The 27,110-nt window shown below is 26.1% G+C and overlaps 1 protein-coding gene, 1 non-coding gene and 2 pseudogenes across 11 annotated transcripts in view; 3 read left to right on the top strand and 1 right to left on the bottom strand.

The window, feature by feature from the left end:
- Ca-alpha1D (Ca[2+]-channel protein alpha[[1]] subunit D) overlaps nt 1-15,222 on the top strand; it is a 37,644-nt gene extending 22,422 nt beyond the window's left edge. The window contains exons 23-40 of one of the 10 annotated variants that reach the window (XM_015518703.2): nt 3,259-3,366; nt 4,905-4,957; nt 5,134-5,280; nt 5,363-5,564; nt 5,680-5,949; nt 7,065-7,148; nt 7,217-7,432; nt 7,535-7,640; nt 7,718-8,094; nt 8,200-8,404; nt 8,470-8,603; nt 8,669-8,770; nt 8,847-8,951; nt 10,559-10,597; nt 10,704-10,804; nt 12,836-13,017; nt 14,168-14,295; nt 14,617-15,222. In XM_015518703.2, coding sequence (XP_015374189.2) covers nt 3,259-3,366; nt 4,905-4,957; nt 5,134-5,280; nt 5,363-5,564; nt 5,680-5,949; nt 7,065-7,148; nt 7,217-7,432; nt 7,535-7,640; nt 7,718-8,094; nt 8,200-8,404; nt 8,470-8,603; nt 8,669-8,770; nt 8,847-8,951; nt 10,559-10,597; nt 10,704-10,804; nt 12,836-13,017; nt 14,168-14,295; nt 14,617-14,802 — 2,745 coding nt within the window. In that variant the 3' untranslated portion in view covers nt 14,803-15,222. Of the gene's footprint in view, nt 1-1,330; nt 1,439-3,258; nt 3,367-4,904; nt 4,958-5,133; nt 5,281-5,362; nt 5,565-5,679; nt 5,950-7,064; nt 7,149-7,216; nt 7,433-7,534; nt 7,641-7,717; nt 8,095-8,199; nt 8,405-8,469; nt 8,604-8,668; nt 8,771-8,846; nt 8,952-10,558; nt 10,598-10,703; nt 10,805-11,926; nt 12,022-12,835; nt 13,018-14,167; nt 14,296-14,616 lie in introns of those variants that run through there. The other 9 variants (XM_015518704.2, XM_015518702.2, XM_015518706.2 and 6 more) reach the window with 9 other exon arrangements.
- The window catches only part of LOC149061615 (uncharacterized), a 587,539-nt pseudogene that overhangs the window by 408,927 nt on the left and 151,502 nt on the right, over nt 1-27,110 (top strand).
- LOC149061626 (5S ribosomal RNA) lies at nt 19,444-19,562 on the top strand. The gene has a single exon (XR_016190044.1). It is a non-coding gene; the product is annotated as a 5S ribosomal RNA (ribosomal RNA).
- Nucleotides 20,675-22,678, bottom strand: LOC149061625 (uncharacterized; annotated as a pseudogene).

Here is a 27,110-nt window from a genome sequence, read left to right as displayed (position 1 = left end):
TGTGGAGGTGTCTAATGTCAAAGGTAAAAATTTAGACTTGACGTCACTACATAGAAATTGCCTCACTAATTAATACATTTGATTACTCAAACATACTATTTTGTTAACTAAATGGGCAAACAATTATAAATTTGTTTTTATTAAATATTGTTTATGTTGCTCAAATTTGAATGAAATATTTCAAAATGATATTATTTGTATTGCAGTGTATGAATTATAAAATCCAAATGGTTTTTTTTTTAACTATAAATATTGTTACTCTGTATAATAGAATGCACCAATACAGAGTGTCTAACAATGCTTGTCCTTATTATCACCCACATACTTACATCTCAAAGGCTATGCAATATTAGTTATTTATTTATTACTGCAAAAATATTATAAAAAAATTAAGTACCTAAAAAATATATTATATGTAATATATTACTAATATTCTATACTATTGAAATACAGTTTTTATTAATTCTACAAATTCTAAAATTCATAACATCAATAATTATATATGGATAGAAAACAAATAAATCTTCTTTATATTGAATAATTTTGCTAAAGATAGTACCTACTTCTACCAACCCAAACAACTTATTATTTCATGCAATTACTTGTAAAATGTACAACTTTGTTTTTGTTTAGATAGACTAATTAATAAATACATTTTTAAATTCTGATTAGAGAGGTAAATATATATTAGTTGAACCTGAAATGGTTATTTTTTAATCCATTATTTTTTTATGACAAACAAACTTCACAATAAGTTTTTCATTTTTCAAATAATTCCTGTTTTTTTCTTGAATATTGATCAACTTTTATTCTCGGTCAAAATGGTTAAAATTATATAGCCAAGGTCCTTTGTAACTTGTATTCATAACAATGAATTAAAAAAATAATTTATTACTTTATAAAATCTAAACTCAATTAAATAGTTACATTATTTATTTACCATTACTTTAATTCCTGTATTGTTAAATTATTTGATTAGGTGAATAGTTTTTTAATATGGAAATATGTATTTATGTGGTGTGAGCCCTAATCCCTTGTTCAGTTCCCGTTATTGTTACTCTCAAAGCCTACTAAGAGTTGCTTCTCCAGAGATTTTATATTGTTTTCAAAAAACTAAAATTAAATTAGAATATATTATGATTTATAATATTTAAAAATTTCATAGAAATAATTGTATATTATAATTATTTTTATAATTGATTTTATCCTTCAGATACTGACTATACCTGTTATGAGAGTGTATTAATTTTATTTTTAGTATATATACTTAAAAGCCTTATAGTCTTTTGAGTTATAAGTTATAAAAAATAAAATAATACAAAATGTTTAGCATGTAGTGCAGTGTGTCATTGTTGCGGTCAAAACGATCGGGAACATAGTGCTGGTAACATGTCTTCTTCAGTTCATGTTCGCAGTAATCGGAGTTCAATTATTTAAGGTACGGCCCATTAGAACCATAATACATGAAACTCAAATGTTAATTCCTTCTAATATTATTGTATTCGACCAACCATTCCTAATATCCTATATCAATTTTTACCTAATTACATTTTCTGAAACAACAATTTAACCACAGTAACTATTTTATTAATTACTTATATACTTATTATCTATGAGTTAAATAATTAACTGGCATCATAGCATTTGCAACTTCCTAACAATTAATTTTCTGTTTAAAATATATATATTTAACAATTTACACGGATTGTTCCATTATAAATATTGTTATTTTTTAGAATTGTTGTGTTTTTATTTTATCATATATACTATACAAATCAAAAAATTCATAATTATCTACACGATATTAAAATCTATAGTAAGACAGTATTAATATAATGTATACCTAAACTCTTTAAATATTTATTATATTTTGAGTGAATTAAATATACTTAAATATACATGTACATTACCAAAATTTACCATAAGTTATTTATTATAAAAAATGTTTTTTTTTATATAATATATAAAAATTAAAAATATATGTAGCTAGGTCATAAATGTATTAATTTATTTTAGCAAAAATCATATAATCTTATGTAAATTGATGAGAAATGTTTAATTCAAGTTGAATAATGTATATTTTAGTTCTTTGGATAAATTATAAAAATAATTTAGTTGTATGATTATTTTATAAATATTATTATGTAGTAATTGTATCTATGAAATATTAAGCATCTGTGTATGTTTAGTTACTTCATTCTTATATCAGTATTCAACAATCAAGTTTTTATAATTTAATAAATAAAATAATTTCAATTTTAAAATAATAATGGGATGATAAATTTGTTTTTTAGCACTTCATAGATATAATAAAAAAATTCTAATATAAAACTGAAATTAAGAGGATTCATTCCCAACTCGGTATTCTACCAAATACCTATATTATGCCAATTGTACAAACTATCATACACACACACTTATAGAATTGTCTACATTTGAATTGAGTTTAGCTGATTTTTCATAGGTTATAATGGTAAAATTGTAATTATTGATAATATCATGTGTATAATAGGTATAATGAACACTGAGATAGTAAGCTTTGGTGTTTACAACGATCACTATTAAAATCCATCAATATTTAATTCTAAATATGGAATTCGTTCTTGAATAAGTACTTATGTGATTTTAATTTAAAAATGTACTTGAAAATATAAAATTTATTTTTAAGTTATTTAAAATAATTATAAGAGTATACTATATTTTAAAGTTTAGACTTTTAGACTATAGTTTTAATCATTTGTACTAAATATTTTGTTTCTGAGATAAATTTATAAAATTATATTCATATTTATTGTATGTCAGTATACACTATACACTCTACATAAGTACCTATTTACATTGTTTTTTGTTTACTTTTTAAATGTGTTTAAAAATAATGATAATTTTTAATTTAGAAGATAATTTGCTATAAAAACTATAAATTATTAAATTTTTAAAATATAATATTTGTTATTGTAAAAAGGAACTTTGTTAAAATACTGTTATTTACTAGTTTTTTTTGTTTTTTTTAATTATTATACATTATTTATTATTTTAGTAATAAACCTAAATTAATTACTTTTCAGAATGAAACATTCTATTAATAAATTTTTAAAAAGTACTCATTTATTTATATTTTTAATTTTATATTTCTAATATTTAATGGTAACCCATATCTTGGCAATGTAATAATATTAACTTGTAATTTGTAGACCACTAGTTAATTGATATATATATATATATATATATATCTATTTGATAGTTTTCCTTTTTTTATAGTATGTAGTGAAATGCGTGATAGTTGCAATTAAGACCATTGGAAATATTATGCTGGTTACATATTTACTTCAGTTCATGTTTGCTGTCATAGGAGTTCAGCTTTTTAAGGTAATTCCATAGATTTATTGTACAAATAATAAACTCTGTAGAAATTGTTAAAATTCTAAATATTTTGTAATGAAAAAAATTTATTTTGTATACAAATTTATTATACTTAATGTCTTACCTACTTACTATATACTTACATACCTACTATACTAGTAGGTTTAATTTTAGTTCTATATTGTAGTTCTATCGATGCATTTATATGTAGTTTAGTTAATGTATGCATTTTTAATAGCTAACATTTTATGTTTATACAATTTGGGTCACGTGTATTGATTTCTGATAGGCAAAAGTGTTCAAATCATTATTTTTACTTGTTTTCATCACAAAGTTAAGATATAAATTAAGAAACATATATTTTTCAATAAATTATTATTATTTTTCAAATATAAACTTTTTCACGTTAAAGATATATAACACTTTTGCATAACAGTTAAACATTATTTTGTAATTATTTTTTAAATTAATAAAAATAGTTAAATACATTTGTGAATACTATAGAGAATGTAATTCTTTAAGTATATTGCATGGTCATATTTTGTGCACTTTTTGTATATCATTTAATAACATTGTTTTTAGATTTTTTACACGCTATTTTGATATCTCGGATAAGGTTTCCATTAAGTACTAGGTACCCATTAAGTATTCAGCCAACTCTATCATGATTGTGTGGTTTATTTATAATATATATTTTAACTTTAAGTGTACCTATATTGTAATTTTAATATCGTGTAGAACCAGTTAGGGAGCATGAAACTACTGGTAATGCAGTTTATTAGCTTGTAAAAAAATATTTTATCAATTGTTTACTTACAGTCAAAATCTATATTTAACCATAACCTACTTACCTAAAATAATACCTAATAATAATTATAATTTGTAAAAATTGTAATAACTACAGAAGAGATCATTTTGGAACGAGGATTCGAGTATGGTATCATGGATTTTGTTTTTTATCTGTTCAATTGAAAATCATTGCTATTCTAATCAAAAATAGCAATCAAATTAAAGGGTTTGTAATAATATTGTAGATGTTTGTACCTACATCCGCAGAAATTGAGTTTTAAGTTTTCAAATCGTCAATTTCAAAAGGTTAAGTTAGGTTATTTTTGACACTACAGTTTTGTTCAATAATTATGGGCAATTTTCAAAGTATCATACAACAATTAATGTAATAATAATCATATTAATCACATTTGAACTTTACCGACTACTTATCTATAATAGGTATTCATATGACTATATTATGAGCTATGAATTATAAGTTTATAACACTTACCTACTAATAAAGTAATAACTAACAAGGTTAGTTGTAATTTGCATGTTTTAATTTGCCAAACGCACGTTGATAAATATTTAATTTATACACATCCTATTCACAACCTTCTAATTACCTTTACTATTTAGTTTGTTTATTACCACTTTAACAGTTTAATACTTCAATACTTGATTCCATTATTTTCAATTTAAACATTAATATATTTTAATAATTATGTTATGCATGATAAAAATGATGTTAGAGATTTTTTGTATGATTATAGGGGAAATTTTTTTCGTGCAATGATCTATCCAAAACTACAGAATTTGAATGCCAGTTAGTATAAAAATAATTTAATTTTTACAAAAATAAATATATTATTTCGCATATCTACTTTTAAATTTCAATAACATAATTTATACTGTAAGATACCTGTTATCTAATTTTTTAAATTTTATTCATTTTAAGTACCTAATTGTTTCATTACTAAGCGAGTAGCTTCTGTTTTACAGAGGCTTGTACCTAACGTTCGATCATGGAGATGTCGATACTCCTAAAAAGGAAGACAGGAAATGGGAACGTAACACGTTTCATTTTGATGACGTAGCCAAAGCAATGCTTACCCTCTTCACCGTATCTACATTTGAAGGATGGCCTTCGTAAGAATGCGTTTATTATATACATATTATCACTGAAAACATCGGTTACCTATTTAATGAAATGTATATCTCCGTGTTATAGACTGTTGCAAAAGTCAATAGATTCCAATGAGGAAGAAAAGGGCCCGATACACAACTATAGACCAATCGTCGCCGCATATTATATCATATATATAATCATAATAGCGTTTTTTATGGTGAATATATTTGTTGGTTTCGTCATAGTAACGTTTCAAAATGAAGGAGAACAGGAATACAAGAATTGCGAACTTGATAAAAACCAAGTAAATTATACCACATTTTATATTTTTAACAAACAAGTATAGGTACCTAGGACTGTACCATACACCCATCGTGTACCGATATCATAATTTCCTTTTATTTATAAAACATTCCTAGAGAAACTGTATAGCATTTGCACTGAAAGCCAAACCAGTCCGTCGCTACATACCCAAGCACCGATGTCAATACAAAGTGTGGTGGTTTGTAACGTCACAACCATTTGAATATACCATATTTGTGTTAATCATGGTAAACACCATTACACTTGCAATGAAATTCTACAGACAACCACAATATTATGACAGCATTTTGGACATGTTAAATTTATTTTTCACTGCAGTATTCGCATTGGAATTCGTATTCAAACTAGCGGCTTTTCGTTTTAAGGTAATTATGTCTGATTTTATAAAGGTTTTTTTTCGTCCTAAAATTCTAAAGAAACGTGTTAAATATACAGTTTTTTTAATTTTATCGATTTTTATTTTGATGCAAGCGCCTCTTACCTAATTATATAATTGATTATCAATAGGTATTTACAAAAAAGATTTCAATGCATTTACACTTGTGAATACTTTTCAAAATTTAAAATATTATAAATATTTTATAAGACCATTCTTTTTTTAAATTAATCCAATTTTTTAATTAATATTTTTATATTTATTTTTTATATAATAGTAATTTATTACTTAATAATACTAAAACTGAATTAATATGTTTAAAAATATATCTGGCCATATTCATATACCTAACATTAATATTATATTAATCTCACCAAATAAAAAAGCTTAAAAAAAATACGTTTTTATAAATATTTTAAACGATATCATCCTAATTGTTATTTATTATATACTAGGCCACTTGATACAGTTTCTGGCGTTGAAATAGAGAAATAGACTTACCTACTTCATTTTCTGCCATAAAGTGAATACATTTTCAATAATATTTGTATGCTTATCAATCAAAATAAATATATTTGGCCATTTGGGTGTATTTAGTATAATAACGGAAACTATAAGTAAAAAGTAAACAATAGATTGATATTACATTTTTATCTAATCATCAAACGAAAAACAAGATTAATCACTTGATTTATTTTTAACATTTAAATTAATAAAATGAAATCATGATTTTAATTTAATTTTAAGTATATTATTATAATAGCTTGGCCGCTTGGCGTGATGCGGTTTCTGCAATCATTCACACAACGTGATTGAGCCTTGAGCGTTTTATTAAGAATTTAGTATTGCATTCAGTTAACAATATCTATTTAAGTTCAATATTAAATAAACTTGTTCGAGTATTTTTGTTTTTTAAGCACCTATATTAAACAATATTATTATTTTGTATGAAAACAAATTATATGTATTATTATAATATAATATACTATTATTATCGTATTATGTAGGTAGGTAGGTACTATTAATTATATTTTATTTTATTGATCCTTTATAAAGTTATACAAAACATCTAATTTTTAATGGTTTGATTTTTTTTTTTTTCAGAATTATTTTGGTGATGCGTGGAATGTATTTGATTTCATAATTGTACTGGGAAGTTTCATAGATATCGTTGTAGAAAATTTGTCGGTATGTATTTGTGTATTGCGCGTATAATTACTCAATAGATATATTACTGTAGATTTTTCTTTTATTAGCCTCCTAATATTACTAATGCTCCGAAGAAAAAAGAAAGAAAATTGTCGATTAACTTTTTTCGACTATTTCGCGTTATGCGTCTTGTTAAGTTATTAAGTCGTGGCGATGGAATTAGAACATTGTTGTGGACTTTCATAAAATCATTTCAAGCTCTACCATATGTCGCACTTTTGATTGTAATGCTGTTCTTCATTTACGCAGTCATTGGGATGCAGGTAATAACTAATAGTTTCAAGTTTTCAATTATTATTAAAATATTTTTTTTACCGTCGAGTTCATGCATTTTAAATATTATGGAATGCAATATGTTGTAACAGATTTTCGGTAGAATAGCAAAAGACACTGAAGATTCTGCAATCCATAGAAACAATCACTTCCAAACATTTCCTCAAGCAGTTCTGATTCTTTTCCGATCTGCTACCGGTAAATTAATTTATTTGTCTATAATTTTATGTCATGCCTTAAAATATGAAGAAAAATGTATTTTATTTCGTTCGTAGGTGAAGCTTGGCAAGATATTATGATGTCATGTGCTTACCGACCGAACGAAGTTTTCTGCGATGCCGGGGCTGATAAAACTGATGATAATTGCTGTGGCTCTGACTTTGCTTTTCCATATTTCATTTCATTTTATGTGCTGTGCTCATTTCTGATCATCAATTTGTTTGTCGCAGTTATAATGGATAACTTTGATTATTTAACAAGAGATTGGTCTATACTTGGACCCCATCATTTAGACGAATTTATTAGGTTGTGGAGTGAATATGACCCTGATGCCAAGGGTAGAATAAAGCATCTGGACGTGGTAACTCTGCTGAGAAAGATTTCGCCTCCTTTAGGATTTGGTAAACTATGTCCACATCGGGTCGCGTGTAAGGTACCTAATCTTTATTATTTTATTTGTGTCAGTGTTTAAGCTAATCATCACTCATTACTCAATATTAACTCGAAAATGTATTAAAAATATGACACAAATATTTAGAGACTGGTTTCAATGAACATGCCCTTAAACAGTGATGGGACAGTGTTGTTTAATGCAACATTGTTTGCTGTTGTCAGAACATCATTACATATTAAATCTGAAGGAAACATTGATGATGCTAACGCAGAATTAAGAGCTGTCATCAAAAAAATTTGGAAACGAACCAGTCCAAAACTCTTAGACCAAGTCGTGCCACCTCCAGGAGGTATAGTGTTTTTAACTTTGTTATAGTCGTTGACAATATTAATTAATCAAAACACGTTATAATAGTTGATGACGAAGTCACTGTGGGTAAATTCTACGCGACATTCTTGATCCAAGATTATTTCCGACGATTTAAAAAACGAAAAGAACAAGAACTCAAAGAAGGCGATAAAGAAGCTCGTAATACTGTTACTCTTCAGGTAAACATTGTTATACTTGGAAATATATAATGTTTTTACACTAAGAAAACATTTTTTTTTCATAGGCTGGTTTACGAACTTTGCATGATGCTGGTCCTGAAATTAAACGGGCTATATCTGGGAACCTTGATGAACTAATCGACGATAATCCTGAACCATCGCATAGGGTATTTATTTTTATCATACATATTCATAGATAATAAATTTTAAAATACAGTTCTTAAACCGTTTATAAATTTGAAGAGAAACCATACGCTCTTTGGCAGCGTTTGGTCATCGATGAGACGTAGGACGGGCAGTTTGAGACGGTCATTTAGAGTAAGCAATACTCATTCGAAAAAGAAGCATGTAAGCTACTCACTTGATAGACTGCTATTTCGGTTTTAGATCAAACTCGATTTATAACTAACAGTTTTTATGTTGTCTTACTAATTATTACAGTTACTAAATATATGCGCGTAGTTTACATTTTTAGGCTTAAAGTTGAAAGTTAGGTCCTGAAGTAGTTGCTACTGTTGCTAGTGAGTGAATTATTAATATTATAATATAGGTATTGATACATATGGCAGTTAAATAAGCTTCATAAATCATAATATATAATATTATTCTTTTTATTAGAGTTATAAAACGCTTGATAGTTATATTTGGAATAGATTTTAGTTCCCTACACAAACGCATCTAACTTTGCTATATTTACTAACTCGACTAATTGTGTGAATAATACAAATTGTTCAATTATTCCTAGTCTTTATCATAAATAATAATCATTTACAAAATTCACCCACGCCATGAAGTACTATTATTGAATAGTTTCTTCAACCAAGCCAACACCAAGCCCTCTTATGAATACGTTCCATCTATTGTGCTTACTGTAAAAATATTTTATACAGAATGTACAAATGAAATATATTATATACAAAGTAGAAATTATTAGTAAAATGTACAACTGTAGGTACTAGAATTAAAAAAAAAAAAAAAACAATTTTCGTTATAGATAGTTACTAAGTATTATGATTACCTTTTTGATAACACTAAAAAGTTTAGATCAAAAAAAAAGCTTAATTTAACAAAATTATTTTTAAGATTGCAGTTTTTATAATGTTTGTAGCTAAAGCTATTAGGACTCAAATTCTGGCATAAGGGTTATTGTACTTTCATATTATAACTTTATATAATTAATTTTTATTTATTTGAAATTTGAAAATACAAATATGTTTACATATTATATTCATAATATAAAATAAATTATGATTTATAAGTATTAAGTTTAATACCATCTTATTAATATAAAGCAATGACTTAATTCATTTTTTTATTACTAACATTAGCAATTAAAGCCCATAATTAAAATATTAAGACAGTTGATCATTAGGTACCAATTAGCCATTAAATTAGTTATTTATAAGAAATATAGTAAACATACTATTTACTGATTTTTTCTGATATTTAGCAAATAATCCAGCGTAAATACTTCAAAATTAATCAACAAATTACTTAAAATATCTATTTAAAAATTTATGATTTTTACTAACTTGATTTATATATAGCAATAAGTACATACCGTTATCAACATAGATAAATTATTATATACGTATCCACTAAATTAGTTTAAATGTACAAATTTATCCAATTTTAACAATTCAGGTATAAATAGAAATTATAAATGGATTATTTTCTTTCGTCATTTCTGCATATTATGTGAATGTGAATTTATAAAAATTATTTATTATAATTTAAACGAATGTATGAAGATCTTCTAATATACTAAGTAGTGGTTATTATTGTTGAACTAAAAACTAATCGTTTGGTACGTAGCTAAAAATGATGGTAACTTATCGTGTCCAATAATATGGTTACATGTTGGTTGTTTATTTAAAAAAATATAATATAATAATATTAATATAACTAACTTACCTGATTATTTTCTAATATAAAAGAAATTATGCATTTTTCAGAAAAATTACTTACAAGTATCAGGAAGAAATGTGACAAAGGTACCTATTATCAATATTATAATACTATTAATTTCATGTTGACGTTATTATTTATTTATTTATTGACCAACAAAATAATAATTGCCCGTGGGTTATTCTACTCTAGCTATCTCCGTCGAGTTCAATCGAAGTAGATTATTTACCGGGCAACTATGCAAAACAGCAGCGAGATACCAAAATTCAAAATGGATCTGTTTCACTTCATAGGTAAAATGTTATTAAAATTCATAATATATTACGATTTTATAATACAAAATTCATTGAAATCCAGTAGGCAGTAGATAGGTCGCCATTAGGTTAATAAATGTCATAATCATACTAATTTTTAGTGTTGTAATACATTTATGTAAATGTAGCCACGTAGTAGGCGAGTAGCCACCTTCCCAAAATTTAAATTCTTTTGTTTACACTTGTTGTATCTATGTTCGTATAGGTTATAGCCGTTATATAGGTACCTAATATCATATCGTTTAACATTTAGTACACACGATCACAGAATTTCTTCCTTCATTTTATAATTTGAATACTTGATAATAATTTGTATTTATATTAAACGTAAATATTAAAACGTTATTGTTTACTTAACTATAGTGTTCTGTCCATAAAATTAAATAAATAATAATCAATAGTAAAGTTGTCAAGACCATTTAAAATATTATTTTTATTTAGGTATTTAGTTAAATATTTTTTATTGAATATTTATTGAATATTCAGTAATGCATCTAATAAATTTTATTAACACCGGTTGGCGTTGTTAGCTCCTGCAGGATGGGTGACAACTCGGGATTTTCAACAACAAAATCCTTGTCACACATACAATACATGTTCCAAACCAACCATACAAAACGTAAAATATATACATATATATTATATAAACTGTAAGATGTGTAGACAATTATAATATGTAACTAACAATGATTATTAAAAATAATAAGTAAGTTATTGTATAATATAAACTATAAAGTATTATACAAGGGTAAAATCCTCAAATCCGTCACTGGCGGATCCGGATCCGGACTATTTACGGAGACCACCCAAAATATTTTTCCTTACTATACTGGTTTATTTTTCATTATTTTTCTCTATATAAACCTAGAATAACATGCTAAACAAAAAGGTTTTTAGGACCTCCAAAATTTTCCTTCAGATCCTCCAGACCAAACACTCATCGATCTCTGGTTTAATAAATTATAAACAATAAAAATTGATAAAATAGGTATATATATAATAAAATATCAATGTTGTGATATAAACCATCATCGTTGGATATATTATTAAGTTTAAGAGACACTCTCAATTCTCTTAACCAAAGGCACTTTTGTCTTTTAGCCAAAACAAATAATGAGTATGATGTACAAATGACGCAAGATTATATATGTATGTATATTTCAGACGTTTACCCGTTCAAATGCATAATTTTAATGGTAAGAAGTATGCTGTTTTTAGGAATCACAATAACATAAATACACACTTAACTCGGAAAATGTGATTCTTCTTTGATTTTTACTTAATGTAGTTTCATAAAAAAATAACAAATGTATATCTAATGCTTTTATTGTCACACTTTAATTATCGTATTGCCGTTAAGGAGTTAACCAAACTTGTTTTATCGTATATGGAAAGCAAAATATTTAACATGATTTACACTATCTTTACTATTTTTATACATATATATATAAAAGTTTAATTATGATTAACACTATATTCACTATAATCGTTTATTTATTTATTCGTTTTCGATTTCAATTGTTTACGGTTAAGTAACACTCGTATATAACACTTCATTATGTAAAACTATTTATAGTATAACGGTTACCTACACTGTAACTACGACTATACCTATTACTTCTTATTTAAAATTTAACTTCTATTTATCACACAGGTTTTTGAAACTGAACATTGTGTTCTTTGGCTGTCGACTTTTATTTAGTATACATTGGCGCGGTTATAGCAGCTTGTATTATCTATCTATCTTATTTATTTATATATACGTATAAATAATATGTGTATTGTATAAGCGTAACAGCCTTTTAAAATAGCTTTAATATTTTTAGTAATTATTATTATATTGTAATTGGTTTTGTCTTTTTGCACCATATAACCTACCTATGTTTTATAATCATAACGATTACATGAACATAACATGATAATATTATGTATATTATTATTATGATATAGTGCACGCAACGCTAACACATTAACATTTCTGTTGCTTTTATATTGAAACGCTACCATTAGAGGATACCCATATAATCACGATTGGCTAAACAGAAGCCCCGAAACCGACGATAACATGTCAAACTTCAGCGGAGATAACGTATACGTGCCCATGCGGAAATGTAACACTGCTAGATTGCTATACGACCAAAATAACCAGCGAACTGTGCATATTATCCATCGCGCTTCATTCCATTCCAAAGGTATAATACTAATCACATTTTTAGTGTGCTGCCGTGTAGTTCGATTGAAACCAAACGTAACAAATCGCTACAATGTAATATGCATTGCAATATTGCATAACAATATGATCAATATATTAATATTAAGTATAGGTACCTATATACAAATTTTAAAGGCTTTTAAAATTCTCGATAAATTACGATACTGTAAATGCCCGATCACTAGTTAATGCTAGGTTTTACTGTTTGTACTCAGTAAATGCTGAAATTCTTAATTTTATTCGTGCTTTTGCTAAACACGTTGTGTACATCCCTATAGGTCCCTATAGGACATATAAATTGACTTAGTAAAAATTGATCAATATACATACGAAACACAACGTTTAAGCGATAAGCTGCGTAAAAATTATAATCATATACTATCAAAACAGACTACTGACAGTTATTTAAATTTTTATACAAAATAAAAATGCGTTTAAAAACAGAATTATTATTTATTTGTTCATAAAAATTAGTTAAATTGGTAGGGAGTTAGAAATAATTATTTAAATTTTTATTATTTAGTCTAATACCCTTTGTTCTTCTTTCTATATCTACTTTTGTTATTCCTATTTATCTTACCTGGATCGCCCCCCCCCCCTTGGTTAAATATAAAATATAAAATTATTACATGAAATAAGCTTTTTTATGACTTCTATTTTTGAGTACTTATTGTATTTAATGTGAAAAATATACCCCCCCCCCCCACACCCCTGGAATTGATCAAGTGCCGCCACTGCCTAGCATTGACTATTATAGTAAAACCTATGTTTACCTAGTGATTGGGCATTTACGGTAACATATTATATTATGGTAATAATATTTTATATTATAATATACTCTTTTGTCGCACGCCGAAATTTATTATTATTATATATCGACTGATGTTTTTGAAGTACCTACTAACTCGCGAAAGTAGCATTTCGTATATTTTTAACGTATGGGCACTAATCGCCTTTTTTCGCGCCGTTTATTTTTAGTTTGAAAAACGTCCACATGTTAAGTTTTCCTGTTTATTAAAAGCCTTTTTTTTTGTGTGTACGTATTTAACTTGATAACAATCATGAACAACAAACATTAGTCCGTGCTCACGATTATTACAATATACTTTCGATTGATTTGACACATATAGATAGTAAAGGAGAAATGAACGGATCCACGCCCCTAACCCGGTTATCACATTCTGTACCTGGAAGTCCCATAGATGATAGACTCAATTCAACCGAAGTTATTGGATCTGCAGAAAGCCTCGTTGGACGGGTATTGTATTTTAACTATTTATTATTAGTCTGCAATACTTTTTACATTTTAAGAAATATAAAATATTATAATGTTTATATAATATATAGGTATAAAAATCATCATTTGGTAATATTAATTATAAGTAAAATTATCATTGAGAATTTTTAAATCATTCTATTTTCAATTTTTTTTTTCAGTTTTTTTTTTTTTTTTGTTTTGCAATATTGCAGGTCATGTACCTACACCGTAAATGTAATAATTGTATACTATTTGTATATTCATTGTTCATTAAGTAATAATATTTTATTTTTGATACATATATTATATAATATTATATAGATATTGGCGGAACAAGGCCTTGGCAAATACTGTGACGAAGTGTTTGTGCAGAACACATCCAAAGAATTACGCGAAGCTTTAAATATGACCAGAGAGGAAATGGATTCTGCCGCACATCAGTTACTCACCAGAGAACAACATGGCCGCCCCATACCCTTCCACGGAGAAGATAAAAATTTTGTCTAAGATATTTTTCCTTCCTATAAGTATATTAATTATAACTAAAATAATTTATAACATTAATATAATAATAATAATAATAATTATCATAATTCAATTCTTGAGTCCAATTCGAGTGCCTCACAATATTATAATTTTATCGGTGTTATTCGGCACGTGTGCCTAGTCATAAAGTTTATTTATGTTATATTATAGGTACTTGGAATTTAGTTATTTTATTTACACATTAAGATTTTATCTATAATTGTTTTTCTATGTTAACTAATTATGTAAATAATTAATTTTTTCTAGACGTTATACTAGCTTATGTTTTTTGCTTAGTCAATACATATATGGTATGTTTAATTTTTGGGTGCTGGAAATTTTATGGTAATTATATAAATGTTATATTATATTACATTATATTATATTAATGTTGCAGCTATATTTTGTATTCCTTTTTTCAACTAAGGGTAATTTAAAAAATATACGAATATAGACAGATTTACCAAGAGTGTACTAATTCATTTTTTTAAATTCAAGAGCTCAAATGCTACAAAAACATTGCACAACCACTGAAAAATAATTATTTTTTAAATACTTTTCACTTAAAATCACAGTTAAATTGAAAATATTTAATAATAATATGAAATGTTTCTTAAAATATACCTACTTGTTGTGTTATCATAAAATCTAAAATTAAATTTAACTATCAAAATGCAGGTAATAAAGTAATAAATCACTCCCCCATGTTGAAATTATATAGGGATTTAATTTTCCATTTTAAAAATTAAATATAAAATGTAAACACTGCGTGAAAAAAAACGTATATATACAGCTGAAACACGGACACAACTGACAGTAAATAGGTATAGACACGTCATCGTAGGCGTATCTAAGGGGGCTTAGCCCCTCAGTGTGAATATTAGCCCCCCAGAATTATATGTATTATTTTTGCTCATGGTGTTTTTAATTATTATTATTATTAATTGTTTTCGCAGCCCCATCAATACATTTGATCACTCTAGGCCAGGGATGGCCAACCTTTTGATAACTGCGTGTCAAATCAAAATGTTTGGTTTGATTTTATTTGCTTCGCGTGTCAGAAACTTTTCAGACCTTTTTTTTGCTTAAAAAATAATTAACTAAACATTTACGTTTTATTATTTCATTTTTATTAGTTCGCCATCCCTGCTCTAGGCCCATGTATGGGAATTTACATTAAAGATAATAATACTGATCCAATATAAAAAAATGATCTAAAATATAAGCAATGACTTCTTAGTGATAGAAAGTTGGCCGGGTATCAGTAGAATGATAAGTCATAAATATTTTACCATAGTAACGTACGAATCAGGGGTGTATTTATGGGGGTGGCTGAGGGGGCTTCAGCTCCCCCCCGAAATCCAGGAATTGTTTATGAAGTTTGCTTATTATGTCCTATCAGATGTAAATTTTCTTACTCGTATAGGCTGAATTGGGAATTTCAGTTGGAGAAAATACCACAGCCCCCCCCCCAAAAAAAAAAAAAATCTAAATACACCCCTGGTACGAATCTCCACAATCTCTGTGAATAATTTGGAAACGTTGTTTAGAAGTAAAATTGATGAACCGCACACAATCGTAATGAGCTCAAAACTAAGCAACGGCCAATGAGATAAAAAATATATCAAGCATTGCAAACAATCAAATCATTTGTTCACCCGACTTAAATACCTAAGTAATTGGGAATAAAGTAACAGATAAATAGATAAGTGTATATGTTTAAAACACAGTCATAGCCCATATATAGGTAACAGTTCAAATCACTGTACATATTATTACTGATCAATTATTGTAAATGTATTTTATTATACCTGCCAGTTTCCTATTGATATTTTGTTTTTACTTATAAATTATAATGTACTGTGTTACTTATTGGTTTCTACTTCCACGAAAATCATCGTCATCAAACATGAAGTTAAGTAACTTTTTGAACCTAAAATATTTAAAATAATGAAAAAAGCATTTGTTAGACTTTTACGATTCTGGAAAGTTTTCGTTCCCGAAGATTTTTTTCAGTGATTCTACAAATAAATTTCGTATTCATTTATTTAATAAAAAATATTTTGCACTCTTTCGATTTTCAATTGTTCATTAGTTGTCACAACAACTTAATCTTATGAACCAATGAAAATCATATTGTATACGGTTTATGATTAACTAACTGCTAATATTAACTCTAACAGAAACATTGTACATATGGTCGAGTTTAAAGTTTAAACTCCCCACTATCTCAGGGATTCTCAAACTTTTATGAAACAAATAATATATATGCATAACCGGTACACTATATCACATTAGAAAGGAATGAATAACAGCATGTAAGGTTTATATATAATTTTCTTACGAGGACTCTTAATACTCGACGTGTTAAATTTGAAGTATTCATATTTAAATTAATTAATGAAATATATTCAATCAAAATAAAATAATTATCGCACGCTGCGATCCATCATAATTTACCTACCTATCGTCTCTAAGTTAATAGAAATTTGAAAATTTGTTCGAAACACTAATTTTTGTACTTCTCATTACTTTAATCGGACAAAAAAAATTAAACAAGACTCGATTTTATGCTACATCTATAATTTTACAATTTATTTTTCAATACTAATTTATAACGGTATACCTATTTAATATTAGATATACATTTTTTTTTAATTAAGATTATATTCAAAAATAATCATAGAAATGTACGCACTAATTGCTATTTCATACCATTTAATATTTAATTATACATTATAAATAGCTGTTAAACTAAAATATTTAATATCCACGTATCGTTGAGGCGTTGAGCAATTATTATTATATTATTATGTTCGTCATCAGCTCATCGTAATTAATGTAATATAGAATTATATTAGATATTTGAAAATTTTCATTATGTGTAATGTGTAGGTAATGTGTATTATATTATATCTATATACGTGCACATATCGCAATGGCGTCATACGTAGTCATAAAAGTTTAAAGTAATTGGCAGTGTCGGCCTGGTACTTAATGGGCCCCGGATGCATTTCTTCAGAAGGGCCCCCAAACATGTTATTAAATAAAAATGTTTAAAAAATGCTTATAAGCAGTGAAATATTATATTTTTAGTAATATCCGGGGCCGCTCGACACAAATACGGCCGGGGGCCTCGGATGCGTTCGCGGCCATGGCCAGGCCGACACTGTTAATTGGCAAATAATAACTAAACTCGTCAGTTTTCGTTTAAACATTCAATTTCGTCAAAAATTGAATTTGAAATGTATATAATAGGTGTAAATAAAGATAATATTAGATTCTGAGTGGAGCGATGAATGTATTGATGATTTTACCATGATGTGTGTTTTTATTTGTTTTTTGTGTCTGTCATCGCGTTTTGGGGCAGTAAAAGTGCTTCGATTTTTGACTTCAGTACCTCGTTCGATCAGAAAGTGAATCTAGTTGGTAGTTTAGGGGGTCAAAAGTAAAAAAACTCTTAATACTTTTTTAAATAATAGAGAAAAACAAACTAAAAATTAAGAGAAAAACGGAAAATTTTACGCACAATCAGTTTTCGACAAAATCGATTTTGGTTTTTGATGCAACTTTAAAACAAATGACCATACATGACATTTTCACCGAATGTTTATATAAGAATATTCTATCCACCATGCAATTTTCAAAAATTTTTGACTTAAGTGGTTGAATTATTCATAGGTATTTGCAATTTTCGATCGTTATTAGTTTTTTTTATCGATAAAAATTTATTTGTTGGGTAGAAAAGCTTGACAATTTAATACAAGGCTCCTAACATATTGTTACAAAAGCAGTTGAAAAATAAAATAAATTCATAGTCACAATTTTTTTTTATAAGCATTCAATTTGCATTTTGACAAAATACGTAAAAATCACAAATTATTTTAAGCTAGAAATTCATAAAAAAATGTTATATTAAATCTAAGATTTGAAAATTTTTAATAATCTGTAATATATCCTAGACAGATAAATCGTCTTCGCTCGTTTTTCGTATACAATGATATAATATCATTGGATTCGGATTTAATTCCATTCATTACCACTTGTAACCCATACTGTACAGCAGAGCGACATCCACTTTCCCACTTTTATATAATTAAATTTATATGTATTTGGAAATTTTCAAGTATTTTTACCTTGACCCAAATTTTATAAGGAAAAGATTTAAAAACTTTTTCTGTGTTGATTACAAAGAAAACTTAAATTTTTTTCAAAATTCGAACTGTATATGCTGATGAAAAAAAAATGTCGATAACCTACCTATGTATTTTTAATATGTTTTAACTAGGTACCATTGTAACAATATATTAGGAGTCTTGTAAGAGGAGAGCTACCTTATTGGCTGACACCACCACTTTAATTAAATATATTATTACTATATATTAATAACACAATTTATAAATAATGTATTTTTGAATTTTGGATATAACGAGCGAACTTAGCGAACCATCATTATATAATATACATTACTATGAACATAATATAATTGAATCATTAAATTACTCTTGTAATTCGTTATTGATCACTAATGCAGTTTTTATAATAATGTAAAAATGAAGTAAATAGATATATCTTTATAAATATTACAACATATTAAATTTGTTCAAATATTTAATTGTTGTCGCCAACGACCATACCACGTTGAATACACCAGTTCTCGTCCGATCACTGAAGTTAAGCAACGTCGGGCGTAGTTAGTACTTGGATGGGTGACCGCTTGGGAACACTGCGTGCCGTTGGCCTTTTTTTGAATTTTTTTTTCAAATCTTTCAATGATCCATCTCTTATTTATATTTTATATTTTTTATACTGCTTGTTTCATTGATATCAGCTATAAAATAATATAATAATTGAACACTTTCAGTAAAACATTTATATTATATTTATGCTCAAGCGTATGTTTTTACCGGTGAACGAATACTTTACCATCATAATATATATTATGCAACTATGCGAGTGTGGCATAGGTGGACGTTGTAACCACAGAGTGATATTGCCAGTGTTTATAATTCAACTATATATACACTGAATGAAAAAACTAGGTGAAATTAATAATATTATGAGTTGAATTAATAATAAAGTTATTAAAACACGGTCAATAAAGGCAATTATAAATAATACAGATTTTATTTTCTTAAACTCGCAGTCAATAAATAAAATTATTAAATTAAAAAAGAAATTATTAATTTATTAAATTTAATACATTTATTTTATACATTTAGGAAGACATCTTACCAAAATAGTTTATTAAATTTATTCATTGGATAGTTAAAAACTATTAAATTAACTATACTTTTTTTCTAAAACAAAAATATTTTAATTGAATGAATAAATTTAACTTTATTGAATTATGATTTTTATTTATTAAAATAAAACAATTTTAATTGAATGAATAAATTTAATTTAATTTAATTATAATTTTTATTTATTAAAAAAATAATAATTGATTGTTATTTTAAATACTAAAAGGCATAATATTTCAAACCCAACTTAACCAATAATAATGTATTATTAGTTTTTTAACCATTTATCAACATTTATTATTACATTTTAATATGGAACTTATTGGGAGTAAATAATATTAAGACCACATAAAAGTAGTGAAATAGGTAACAACTTAAGTATTCAAATAATAATTTATACAACAAGTAGATTGAAACATTTTATTTACAGTAAAATAATATATTCATCTAACAATTCTAACATATTAATAAGATAAATATAGAAAAATCCATTAGTATTATATCAGCTATATTTTCATAATTAATAATTATAATACAGTTTGAGTACAAAAAAAAATATAAAAATGACCAAAATTGTTGTCCAATAACCGCAAACTAATACATTTCATTAGTTATGTTATATTATAATTTTCATAAGCTTTAAGTTGAGCAATTGTTTGGTTAACTTGTATGCAAGGCTCATCATATACAGTTTTTATCTTAAAATAGTATATTTGAATAAATAACCAAAAGTTTGAAGATTCTAGCGGATATTCAATATTAAAAACATAGAAAATATTGAAACAGATTTCAATAGCTTTTACTATAGTATTTATGATATACTTAATGCCATCAAAGTACACCATAATTTGTTTAGGGTCATTAATCTCGCCGATTATCAACAAGCATAGTTGAATTTTTGTATTTTTCTTAGATATTAACTCCTCCAATTCTGCACTGGTTTTTCCTAATATGACAAAACTATTCTGAGAATCTCGAATTGAAAATTTCTTCGAAGAAATGTTGCCATTTTCATCTCTGGTTGTCTTTCTAGAACTTGGAATAAACACCTAATGAATAAGGTAGAATAGAACCGCGTTTTTACAATCTAAAATCAAGAAAAATCTTTAATTAAAAATTATAATATAATATTTATAAAAACAAAGAATATATTATTAAAATCATTAAATAATTTGATAATATACTGTTATATAAATCATTTGATACATTGAATTATTTACTTTCAGTTAGGTGTGAAGTTTTTAACATTTAATCCAATTGTTTTTTTGAACTAGGATCTTTTATTTTTTCTTTCAGCACTGTCAATATATTTGACTGAGATTTTTCAAAGTTTTCAATAAAACTGCATTCAGGATACATTTTTTTGAAATCAATATTAACCTAGAAAAAAATATATTTTAACATATAAAATTAATGAAATATAAAAGTACAAGACAATGAAACTGGTTAATATAAATTTCTCACAAGTCTATATCCCATCAGTTCTTTAAAGTGCTTCCAATTAACAAAAATATTGCCATCCTCTTTAATATTTTTTAACCTATAATTGGTGGTTTTCGATCATATTCTTTCAATTTCAGGCCATGTTAGTACTTCATGATGCAATTGTGAAATATATGTACCGACATCTTCAATTTCTGAAAATATTAAACATTGTAAATAAATTTGAAACACAGTTAAATAAGTATAAAAAGTAAATACCTATCATGTTATCAAATGATGATGATGATCGGTTTGTAGGCAAATTCGATTCAGTTGGCTGATACATTTTCTTATCAACTAAACCATGGTTTTGAAGTTGTTTGATGGTGTTGAAATACTTGGAATACATTTTACCTTTAGGAGTTTTATTAATCGAATCTTTAATGAAGTATATGTCCTAAAATAAAATGAACTGTATAATATTGATTCATTGTCAGTTTATAGTATTGAAGACTCAATCTTTACTTTTAATTCAGTGGGGAATTTAGCAACAACTGTGTTGTTACCTATAGGTAACATTTGCGAAAGAAATAGACATTGGTATTTTTGCTTTTATAATATGATTTATGATAGCAGTTACAATTATTGATCTGCATGAATCATTTAAACAATTATGTAGACCATAATAATCAATTACATATACACTGATTGTTTTCTTCAAATACAGTTTCAAGACAAAATTATGTTTTTGACTGCAGAAGAATAGATGAAGGTAATGCTGACGTTGATGATTCACTTATCTCGGGCTATTTATGTCATTATCCGAAATCGTGTTTTGCCATGACTTAAGACTTGTCTCGAATTTGATTGTTACACCAAGTGGATAAAGCAATAACAGTTTTTCTACATGATGTACTTGCATGTTCTTTAACGCTGGTATATCAGTATAATTATCTAAACAAATTATTAAATTTAAGTTAAAATACATTTTAAATGGCTAGGTAATAGTAGGTATATAACAGTTTACTTATGCAAGTTTTATGGAGAAACGCCAGATCCCATGACTCTAGAAGAACTTTAACTTCGTTATTTTTCAATATTGGAAATAACATATCCATCGGTTGATTCTGATCTACACCGATATTATCAAATACATTTGAACAGTTGTCTGGCAACTGGTAGGATTGGCTCATTGTGACTTTAATTTAAATATTTTAAAATATAAGACTTAAGAATATATTAACAAGATAATAAATGTAATTTTAAGTAGGTAATTAATAATTAATTTAAAAATAAATGTATTGATTTAAGATACATGAAGTTGTATCTAACAAAATACATATACATTAGAAATATTCTTTTAATCGAATCATTAATGATCCATTTAAAATTGTATTAATGCTTATTGGTGGACCATTAAAATCCTCTATTGGCATAACTATAGTAAGGATTTCAGATTTATTTTTATCTATCATATACAATTTCAAATGTTCAACATAGCAATCAACTTTAATTTGTTTTAGAATAATTATAATTTTATTTGTTGAGTTTACTAGAATAATCTCTAAAATTTCATAAAAAATTAAGTTCATATGTTAATTTTGTGACATAATAACCAATTTTATACATTGTACCTTTAAATTTCAATTGAGAGTAACACTAGTAACAGTCATATGATCTGTCCCCTAATTTGTCAGCTAGGATCTCATGGTAACTGCAGTCAATTTTATGTTTATCAGCTTTAATAACATCATCATCTTGGGTATCATTTAATAAAAAATTTGCAAATTTCAATTGGCATTTTTTAGCTAATGATAAAGCTATACACCAAAAATGTCTAGATGGTCCAGATTTTTGAATTATTGAAGGTGAACTATGAGTTAAGAAGTAGTGTTTAGGTTTTAATGTGTCTTTAAATAATGTAACATAATCTAAATTATGTTTTTTTATGAGTTTTTTAAGGCAAGCAATTAAATCTTGTGTCAGCTTATGTGACATTAATATGTCTATTATCTCAAGAAAGTTTAAAAAAAATAGCCAAGTATCATCATTATTAGGTATTAAATCACCTATCATCAAAGGTAAAAAATGAATAAAACACATAATTTCCCTCGCCGACATTTTTAAATGAAATTTTAATAAATGGTGTTTTTCAATTTTATGAGAGTTGTTACCTATTTTTCTATGGCACCATAGTTAAAATATTGTTTCCTATTATTTAGAGTTTCCAAGGAAATTATTTTAACATCAAAAATGTAATATTGAAGAATGTGGTACATTGTAGTGGCAAACACCTTCGAAAATATCATGTATAACATCAACGCAGTAATTTGTTGTAACGTGGAATGAATCAATTTGATTCAAAATACACTCTTTGTATACATCTGTTAATTTAAAATCATTTATTTCAACATCTGTTTGATAATTATGAACATTTCTTAGCATTGATTCATCTTCTACAGCCAAATGCTGGGTCAATGATTTGTTTACTTTGCAAAATCGACAGAAAAAAATAGCAGAAAATGACTTACTAAAAATTAAAATCACATATACAGTTTAGTCCGAAGTTGTCTCCAATAACTAAACCCAAAATGAAATGTACATTTTTTTTATCACTTGATGTGTTTATAGAAATCCCATCTCTTTCTAAGCTATTTAATTCATCAATTAGATGTTTAAAACACAAATCATTTCCAAAATTTTTTAAATCTTTTGCTTTAATTAAAGCAGCTAAAAATATTTCTGAAATTTTTGAGTTATTTTTACTTAAGGGGAAACTATAATATACTATATACAGCAGATATAGATTGAAAATTTGCATTCGAACCTAAGGGATTGTTGATTTCAAAGTCATCAATATATAATGAAGTAAGGAAGAACTATTTTATTTTGAAATAACTTTACTTTATCTTTCCATAAAGATCCTTGAATGAAATTAGATAGGAAATTATCATCTGAGATATTTAAATTATCATATAATTGTAATGTTTGAATGAGAATATCATTTTTTTCATAATATTTTTTAAATTTTAATTTTAATGGAAATAAAACTCCCTTTGTATTTATTTCATCATACTCAGTTTCACCAGCATGAGACACAAAATTAATTTCATTATTTATTGTGAATTGCATAATATCCGCAGTTAATTCCTGGTTAGACAACCACTTGTTTAACTTATATTCACTACTGCAATATTAAAAAAGTGAAGAAATTTCAGCTACGATCATATTTGTGTTTGATATTAATAAAGAATCATTAATCTTATCAAGTAAAGTACCTTTGAGCAATAATATAATTTAATTTAATATTTTATCAGAAATTTCACTTTGAATATTTAAAATATCTTTTCTAGAAAAGTTATTATTATTATGTAATTGAAGACTAAATTAAACAGCTGACATATTAAGAGAATGTAAAGCTTCTTAAATTAAAATTATTAGTATTCAACAATGGTGGAGAATTTGTATTATTATTTAACGTATACAAATTTGATTTGTATTAATTAATGGTACAGAAGTATTAATATGACACAGTTTTACATTAGTATTTGTATTAAAATCACTATTTACTTCAGTAAGTTTAGAACTATTATTATGTGTCCTAATTATATGCCTTCTAAGACCATTTAAATTTTGAAATGTTTGAGAACAGCTGCTCTCAGAACACTCATATATGTTTAAGCCTTAAAGGATCAAGAAAATGCATACATTTATAGTGAAAAGCCAATGCTGAAAATGTATCTACATTAATTTTACAAATGAAACAAATCATAATTCTAAATTAAAAGTTACCAACTATATTAATGTATTAAACTTATTTTATATATTCTATATTACCTTTAAGGCTTTATCTTTATAGAACCGTATTTGATTTACAATGTTTTTAAAAGCACAATACACCTGTAAAATTTTAAAATTAATTTTATTGCAAAATTAATTCATTACCTATATTAAATAAGTTATACCTAACCAACGTGACTGTGTGAACTATTTATAAGAAAACTTGTTTTAAATTTCAAATCAATTGTGCAAAATTGTACAGATTGTATATATATTGTGTAAAATAAAAAAAAAAAAAAAAATTCAAATCCTCAAGACCATAAACACTTTTTTATATACATTACAATGAATATATATCAATATGTCATTAGATTACTCTCGAAATTTGTTATCTATCACTTATATAGTTTATAAAATTGTGTGAAAATGATATAAACAAGAATATCTATTTCAATAGCATAATATATATTTGTTCAAATGGTAGGTCTTACTTTTTCTTAAAATTATGATTATAAAATGCGTTTGAAGTTTGCGGAAGGGTATATACGAGTAGCTAATAACAATATTGGCTCCGCGATCGCCGACCGACTAGGTGTTGTTGTCGTCGTCGTTTCCTGAGAATGAAAGCTGTAATTGTTTCGCAAAAAAAATTGACAATTAAAATATTAATATACGGTACACTATATATATCACATTAGAAAGGAATGAATAACAGTATTTTAAGAACGTAAATTATTTAATATTAATAATATTATCTATATCAGTGATCTCAAACTCAAATTATCTACAGGCAACATAATTTTTCAAAAAAATTCTCAGGCCAAATTTTAAGTATCCTCTTTTTTACTTATGCACTAAAAACTAAAGACAAAATGAAGGCAAAGAATAAAGCTACATACGAAATCCACTTATCTATTATAAACTTCCTTTTATTACAATTAGGTAGGTACTAATGCCAAAATTATTTATAAAAATATAAACATAGTATTTGCTTAATTCACATATAATTACTAAAAAATTATCACTGAAAATATATGATGAGTATTAACTTTAAAAGAAAATCTAAATATATCTTTATTTTTTTTTTTTTTTTTTTTGAACTGCAGCACTCGAAACTTTAAATCTTTTTTTTCGTACCAAGCTCAAATCTGTCTATATATTTGCACGAGAATTTCTTGATGTCAAATGAAAAACAGATTGTAACATTTGAAATTTAATTGTGAATTTTTGATTTGTTTAATTTTATGAGAGAAAATAATTGTTCACATACGTAAGAGTTACCGAACATAAAATAATAAAATTTTAGAAATAAAGTGTTTCTTTTGTTTTGGATAGCTGTTTCCAAGGTATTAAATATGTATAGAACTCCAACAGTTTCAAATTTTGATATTAAAACGTGTTGAAAAAAAAATGAAAATAGCTCTCTAAAAAGTAGAAAATCATCTTTATTTACTTTTGAATATCTGCAAATCTGTTCATAAATTCATTTTTTAGTAATAAAATGTGAGAAATTTATTTTTTCTATCATATTACTATCTGCATGTGGATACCTGTTTCAATGTAGGTAAGTCGTGTTTATAACAAGTTATTTAATGAAAGTTGAGTTCCACATAGTTGAAGTTTCGTCGTGAATGACAAATTAAAATTAACATTTTTACAGTTTTTCGAATATTTTTTTTTCAAAATGTATTTTTATTTCGGGCCGTATAATTGAGACCCCCGATCTATATCGAGTATTGCCAATCGCATATCAGGTACTTATTTTAATATTTATTAGTTTCCGTTAAGAGGATGCCACATGGCATTTGTTTTCTCGTTTTCTCAATCTTACAAACGTAGAACATG

The sequence above is a fragment of the Diuraphis noxia genome, unplaced genomic scaffold (genome assembly GCF_037042655.1).
Source record: "Diuraphis noxia isolate RWA-SAM2 unplaced genomic scaffold, SU_Dnox_SAM2 contig0001, whole genome shotgun sequence".
Taxonomy (NCBI): domain Eukaryota; kingdom Metazoa; phylum Arthropoda; class Insecta; order Hemiptera; family Aphididae; genus Diuraphis; species Diuraphis noxia.
This window is presented reverse-complemented; position numbering and strand designations above follow the sequence as displayed.